This window comes from Saccostrea echinata, unplaced genomic scaffold, assembly GCF_033153115.1.
Source record: "Saccostrea echinata isolate AGI-Se365-2 ecotype Australia unplaced genomic scaffold, CSIRO_AGI_Sech_v1 ptg000001l, whole genome shotgun sequence".
NCBI lineage: Eukaryota > Metazoa > Mollusca > Bivalvia > Ostreida > Ostreidae > Saccostrea > Saccostrea echinata.
In genome coordinates this window covers 3,110,860-3,118,588 of record NW_026889750.1, presented here as the reverse complement: position 1 = coordinate 3,118,588, position 7,729 = coordinate 3,110,860, and the positions used below count along the sequence as shown (strand labels likewise).

Genomic DNA, 7,729 nt, shown 5'->3' with positions numbered 1-7,729 from the left:
TAAACTTCTTGTAAAAATGAATCAAGTCATGGTGTATTGTAGAGTAAATGTTTGATTTATAGAGACACCCCCCTTTCCGCCATGTAATTAATACAGGAATAAATTTTAAAAATTCATCTGCAGACATTGATTGATTCAATTAATTCATATTTTTTCCTAAATTGGAATCTCTCAACGTGGTCGTTTCAGTCCTTAAATAGACTTTTTCTTTATGACGTTGGCTATCTAGGTATTGGCGACAACAAGCACGTTACATACAAAAAATTTGGTCTCACCATTAGAATCCCGACACGATGATTCAGTGATACGAATCTAGAAAGAATACCAATAGAACCCAAAGAAAGAGGCAAGCTAGACAAAATGGAAGGATGTTTTAATTTAGTTTCCATCGATAAAACACGCAATCAATTGTAGATCTTCAAGTGCTCTCAGAATAAACCTGCAGTTATAGAAATAAGTGGAAGAAGCAAGTTCAGTCGAAGAAGTGTTTGCTGAAAAGATTGAATGATGACAGGATTTAAAATCTCCATCAAATAGAGTAATCTAGTATCGACATAGGGTACAGCATATTCAGAGATACATTGTTTGTTCCCTCTGTAAAGGATGCCCCTTTCTAGATTCAACACGTCGGGTTAATCTCAAGTTCATTGACAACAACTTCTGCATAGAAAATTATGAATCAGCATTCGGAAGATGTATACAAAGTTCGGGCTCCGGGACCATAAAACTTAGTGAGCTCATCTTAGTTAAAAACTTAGTTTTCATCTCGGTTTCACTTTTCCACGAGATATTCCTTTTTGAAAAGTGAGATGAGATTAAATGTGAGTTTATCTTAGTTTTATGACTCCGGTAGCCAGATATGCAAGTAATATATTTCTCTTATGTCTCAGAAGAAGTCAGGTCAAAATCACCAGGGCTAAAATGAAGGAAGTAGTACAGTTCTCTCAAAATTTATTCTAAAAACAGCTATTATCTACATAAAAAATAAAGTTTTGTATGTCTAGAAGAAGAAACATTTGCAAACATTATCTGCACAATGCCAAAAGCCGTCTCTTCCATGAATGCTGCAATGTCCTAACTTCAAGCAGTCGTTGACATAGGTGCATGCTGTTGCTGAAAAAGAAACAATTTTTTTACATATAGCGTAAGCAATGGGACCTACATGTATGCTCGAAACTTAATATATGTCATCTACTTGCCTGTGCTATTTACCATCGAATGTCGTATGTGATGATATATTTGTTGAATTTTAAAAAAAAAACAAAACTCTTCATTGAAATAATGTTTTCGTTTATAGCCTTAAACCAAATACAATGTTAAAATATTCTTCATTAAATATGATCTAAAGATAAGGCATACTTTAGGTATGCATTTATAATGCAAAAAATGCATATTGCATAGGTGTATGGGTTTTTTTTCAACTTTAGCATAAAGGTGATAATCGCTTAAATTCAAATTTTTTTATTTTAGCTTATTGTGATTATAAAAGACGGTATGAATTGAAAATTATATTACTCGGAAGCACGAGTTGTACAGAAAGTTTCTTACAAGTTGCATGTTCACATGTACACATTCCCGAGTGACAGCCTTTCACGTAGCCGTTAGCACATTGTAATTCTGTACTGGTGCAGACACCGTCAGAATTACATCTAGCAGCCTGGCTTACTCCTACTATAAAAAAATATATATGTCACATTTTAAGCATTAACGAATGATGATGAATTCCAAAGACTGTTACACCTGGTACAATAGGATAAGATTCCCTTCAAACCACCTTTTTTTTTTTTTTTTTTTTTGAAAAGTCTAAGGTTACACCTGCTCGAATTATTTCCTTCTAATGCTTATTTATCATTTGATACCTTTCAATATCATTAGATTTAGTGTTCTGTGCAAATCTAAATGGTTTATTTTTTGCTATGATGAAAAACTTGCGATCTTTATAAAGATAATGCAAAATCTGATCTTTCTAAAAATACAGAAAATTTAAAAAAAAAAATTATAAAAAAGACATATATCATTGGAAATGGTTTCATCCACAGTATAAAGGACAATCTTAAAGTTTATATTATATAACTTTATACATATGTATGGCTTAGGCTAAGGATGTAACCAAGCAGCATTTTAAAGTAAGTTAAATTTCCCTTTTTTAATGAATTCTGAGGTCTTTTTTAAATTACATTTTTCATAATCATTTTAACTTTGCTTATTAAATGAAAAATGAAAAATAAAAAAAAAACACTTGTCTGTCAACATCTTTATCTATTGAAACTCACAGAGTATTTTACTTTGATGAAATTTACAAAGCATTTACTTACATAGACAGACAAGAAGAACAAACGTTCGCAAAAAATCCATTTTCTTTGATCATAATATAATTTTTGACAGACAAAGATGGTCATATATATATTGAAAGTAGTGAGGTATCAAAGGGGGAGAAATGTCATTACATATATTTCTTATAAATCAGCAATACACTGAATTAAAAGGTTTCCTAACTTAAGAAGTTAATTTCCATTTTGTCATAATATAATGAAAATAATGAGATGAAGAACAATATTTAGAGAAAAACGTGTCTTCTTTGGGCCCTCATCGAATACAATGGCGTGATAGAATCATACGAGTCTTATCTCCCTCGTCAAAGTTATATTGTCAATGTCATTTTAACCCTTTATCAAAAGCCTTATCGGGGGATACATTTTATATCTGTAAACTTTAAAAAAGCAAAATATGTACTTACTGAAATAATAATCTCTTTATCTTTACACCTGTCTTGCCGGTTTTAGGTAAACATCTCTGTAATGATGATTCAAATATTTATAATGATATAATAAGTAACATTAGGTACAAAATACAGTAGATCCTGTCTAATGTGACATGCAATGGGATACAAATTTTGTTTTGAATAGACAGGGTATGTTGAATTACAGAGTGTAAAGAATATGGAAAATAGTCAAATGGGAATAAAAATAAAAGTTATGACGATTCTGAAAATTGTTGTCAAAGTTATGGCGATTCTGACAATTGCAAAGTTTAAAACCTTTTATCTAAATTAAGATATAGTTCAAATGCATTTCTGAGACATTATAAGCCCTAGCCATATAAACTTTCTCACCATGCACGCTGAAATTTTTACTGTAGCAGTATTGATAATTCTCCGGAGGAAGTTTTTAACTCCATTTTACAAAACTGATTACGACTAACATACAGAATCTTGAGCTAAAATGTAAAATCTTGTGAAATTGATTATTCCGTTTAAAATTTATTTTCATAAATATATCTTCAAAATTCTTTTAAAAATGATTAATACCATGTATTTTCAAAATTAAGAAAGGAAAGAAGTCTGTAAAATAACATTCTGGCATAGGTCATTTAATTTTACGAAAGAACCCCTGAAAACGACATTTTAAACTTGAATTACATCGTCACAACTATTTATTTCAAAAAATAATTTCATAAAGTCCCTACAGTGAAGATCTGTTAATAAAATTATCATTTGATTTGATTCATGTGTAAGAAAATGAATCAGAAGAATTTTTAATAACGAGGAAGGTGTTTCTTAAGAACTGTTATTGTACAGTTCAAAGTTTGCAAATGAGTTTTACCGGTATCATTGTTCAAGCCATTTGCTCCAACGTTTCATCGCCAAGAAAACTATGATGTCATTTAAATAGTGTGCAGAAATAAACCAATAATATCACTGATGAACACGTTTCAAAAACATTTTCCCAGGAATTAAATGTGTAAACAAGAAAAATAAAAGATGGATACGTAACAAATATTTGTTCGAATGTTGCAAAACTGTTCAATGCAATTCAGAATTTTCCCATCAATCTTTCAATGTTAATTCTTTCACAAATTTCCTTGTTATCAAATTATCATTAAAATTATAAGTGGCATTCTTTTCTTACAGAAATACCAGTAACCTTTGCAGTAAAACAGCAAATACAAACCGAGGAATAATAGAAAAACAGTGCATTTATCGTTAGTGTGGAAACTGACTTCGTTAAACATTGCATCAAAATTCTACAAAACAAAGGCCTTAGATGGGCCACACATACATAGGGGCTAATCTCTCTCCTCTCTTCTGGGTCGGATGTGTTGAGATAACTAATGGTTTTTATCTTAGAGTCCGCCATCCTTCTATTTACAAACATTCTGATCCGGGGTGGGGAAAGGCTTTCGTTTCACCATGACTTAAAAATTGAGACAAATTGATCCCTTTGGGAAATATTTAAGGGGTTAAATTGGGTGTTGTTTTTCTTTTCCGACTAAAGATTGTACACTTGCTATCCTTAATGAAAATGCATACATTGACTTCATTTCCCTAAAACGAATTAGATGAGAAACATTGCCCAAAAACTGCCGATGTGTTCTTCAAAAAGTTATGGTTAAGCTCCATTCTCTCCCCTTTGAGGCCTCATTGAGAAAGAGTGAAAGTTTATATGAAAATTTGGCATATATTGTTAAACAGAGCCCTCAAACACAAATGTTAGAGGACATGTGCATTGAAAATTCAATATGGTTTTAAGAAAACTCAATCCATTTTTCAGTGTGATTCTTATTATTATTCTTAATGGTAAGTATATATCATTTCTTATTTTAAAAATATGAAATAAATATATGTGTAAATATGTTATATATTTTTTAGAGGTAAAACTTTTTCATTTCGTGAAAATTTATTTTTTCCTCTTTTTACTTTTTAAGACCTAAATTCACATGCTGTACAAAATACTTTTTAAATAATAATATTTAAATATGTTACAAAACTGTATAATATAATATTTATCATATTAATAACACTAAATATTACGTGCATACTGGCAATAAAATTCTTTGCAAAATTCAGAATGTATCTACATGGCAATCTTATTTTAAAAAAAATAAATAACAGAGATTTTCATAAACGTCTTTTGTGATTTTGTAAGAGTGTTTTTTTTTCTTTATCTTAAAATCTTTTTTCGCAATCTCTTTTTTTAAATTAAAAGATATATAATGATATATTAACAAACATTTCTGAAAGGGTTACACTTAGGCTTCCAAAATAGAATTATTTCATCTAAACTAAGATAACTTTTTTTTTGAATTGGCAAAGCATAATTTTATTGTGGATCTAGATATTAAAAGATTTTATCTGAAGTTTTCAAATTAAGATTTCATTTACAATTTTTTTCTTTCCAAAATATATATATATATATATATATATATATATATATATATATATATATATATATATATATATATATATATATATATATATATATATATATATATATATATATATATATATATATATATATATATATTTTTTTTTTTTTTTTTTTTTTTTTTTTTTTTTTTTTTAGGAGAAAATGTTTTAAAACGATAGCTTTCATTAAATCCTTTTTTTTTCTTTTTTCTTTTTTTTTTTTTTTTTGCATTAAAAATGTATTTTCTGAATACACTAACTTTCAACTTCAACTCATTCTTCAATTCCTTTTAAGAGGTGGTTATCTTTATCAAGGAAAAATTACAACTTTATATCAGTTCCATAATTATCTTTAAGTTTCTGAAGGCTTTGTTAAGCATGTTTAATACACTTTAAAATAAACGGAAATAAATTTATATGCAACTATTTCATGACATAATGTATATAGGGTTATTTTCGCACTTGCAAACGAATTTACCCTGTTTTAAATTCACCAAAACATAGATGTGTTGAAAGATAGATAACTGTTTCATTTGAATTCAGCCACTGACGACGGGGGCAAAAATTTCCCGTATACAGTATTCGTTATTATGATAAAAAGGTGAATAATAATAAACGTTGTTTCATTTGAACAAATTCTCCTTTTGTGTTTCAAATCCTCTCCTATGTCAAAAAGCATTCTTTAAATGGCTTGAATCTTTCTGGGTCATAAAGTATACCACAATTTCCTAATCAAACCAAATTCTCAAAGTAAATTCCCTAGCTTGAATTAGGAACTGAAGAACATTCTTTTCGGTAACACAAACAATTTGATTGAAATCAACAAGCACTTTATTTAATTACTATGTCTTTCTTATCTCTATAGGGGTCTCTGCTACGGTAACGACATCATCCGGTATTAGATGTTACACGTGTTCTTTCACTGTCAACAAACCGTACGTATTGAGAGAATGTGTCAACAACACTGATGTTATATCTATACGACAGTATACCCGACCCTGTGAACATTATTGCTATACAGAAGAGAGATACAACATACGTAAGTGACCAGTAATTTTGGTGTTGAAGAGAGTAACATATTGTCTCATTTTCAAGTGTGAAAATCTTTTAACAATACGAAAAAGATCAAAAAAAGAGAAGAAAAGTACATAGAATCAAAGTTTATTGATAGCTAAGCGACGAAACATTTTCCTGATTTGCTGCAAAATATTCTCTGCATGGTTCGTAATTCTGAGAGCTTTGGAGATTCCTTGATGACATTATAAACCCCGTGAAAATCTTTTATTAAATCAAATGCCATCATCATTTCAACTTTCAAAAAAGTAACGTAAAAGGTGTCCATTGATTTGTTGAAATGAAAGAATTCTCTTTCCAAAAAAAAATCTAGAAGCTAAACATGACACTTGTGCAAAACAGAAAACCGGGTAATAGTATGAACTTTTTTTTCAAAAATTCAGGCGCAGAATTCTATAAATTAGTTTTTGTAACAAAATATTGTCGTTTCATTCGTATGTCGATTCGATATATCACAATGAACTTGAAATTAAAGACACCACAGAGTCTGCCACATCTGTTTCATACTTGGATGTTTTACCGACTATAATGATGAGGGCCAACTAACAATTAATTGTATGACAAACGAGATGACTCAAACTTTTCCATCGTACCTTTCCTTCTACATGTAGTAATATCCCGCTATCACCTGCATATGATGTTAAGTCTCCCAGCTTATTCGATATTCAAGAGCATGCTCCGAGTAAGATCAATTTTTTAAACCAATGCAGGCTACTGACAGATAAGTTGATGTTACAGGGATTTCAACAATTTCGTTTAAAGTCAGCAATTCGTAAATTTTATGGTCCTTATAATGACATTGCAAACGAATATATTCTATCATTGGATCATATATATTCTATCACTGGATCGTATTTTGGCTGACTTCCTTCATACCAATTGTTAGGCCTTTGATTTCATACTGAATTTGAGTACGGAATGTTCCGTATATCTGATCAATACATAGGGCTCACGGCGGGTGTGATCGGTCAACAGGGGATGCTTACTTCTCCTAGGCACCTGGTCCCACCTTTGGAATTCCCAGGGATCCGTATTTTATGCCCTTTTCACAGAATTGTATTGTTTATAGATTTTTTTTCAGATCGAACACTGTTCGTTATCTTCACATTTTTTCCATTACCTTTAGGGAACCATGTACTAGTATTTTGAAAGATCGATAATAATTATCTAACAATGAATTATTTTTTGAGTTTGTTCTTAGCATCTAAGGGTATGTTTTACAGTATCAAACATTATATAAAATATCTTCGAACCTGTATGTTTAACTCGTTTATATAATCCGTGAATTTTTCCGTTTTAAGGTCTGTTCCTCAGGTAATTGCAATAATTTTTGTAGATTTGGCATTGTTTCCTTATCGGTTGAGAGCTGGGACTTTTTTCACAACCACTAATGATGAAATGTCGCTTAATGATAGAAATTTCATTAAGCGTTGCAATTGCAACGCTTAATGTCATGAATTATTGCATTAA

General features: G+C 30.1%; 1 protein-coding gene across 1 annotated transcript; it reads right to left on the bottom strand.

Moving 5' to 3' along the window:
• Positions 1 to 934: 934 nt before the first annotated feature.
• On the bottom strand, positions 935 to 2,390 carry LOC133178476 (serine protease inhibitor Cvsi-1-like). Its single transcript, XM_061313202.1, has 3 exons — positions 2,316 to 2,390; positions 1,549 to 1,671; positions 935 to 1,113 (listed from the first exon to the last, which is right to left on the bottom strand). Exons 1-3 carry the CDS (start codon positions 2,353 to 2,355, stop codon positions 1,001 to 1,003), a joined length of 276 nt encoding a protein of 91 aa, XP_061169186.1. The 5' UTR covers positions 2,356 to 2,390; the 3' UTR covers positions 935 to 1,000.
• Between the last annotated feature and the right edge of the window lie 5,339 nt (positions 2,391 to 7,729).

Coding starts and splice junctions, on each gene's coding strand:
- LOC133178476 (XM_061313202.1), bottom strand. CDS start 2,355: ATGGATTTTTTGCGAACGTTTGTTCTTCTTGTCTGTCTAT. Junction 1,672..2,315: donor TGTTCTTCTTGTCTGTCTAT/GTAAGTAAATGC, acceptor ATTTTTTTATAG/TAGGAGTAAGCCAGGCTGCT. Junction 1,114..1,548: donor TACATGTGAACATGCAACTT/GTAAGAAACTTT, acceptor TTTCTTTTTCAG/CAACAGCATGCACCTATGTC.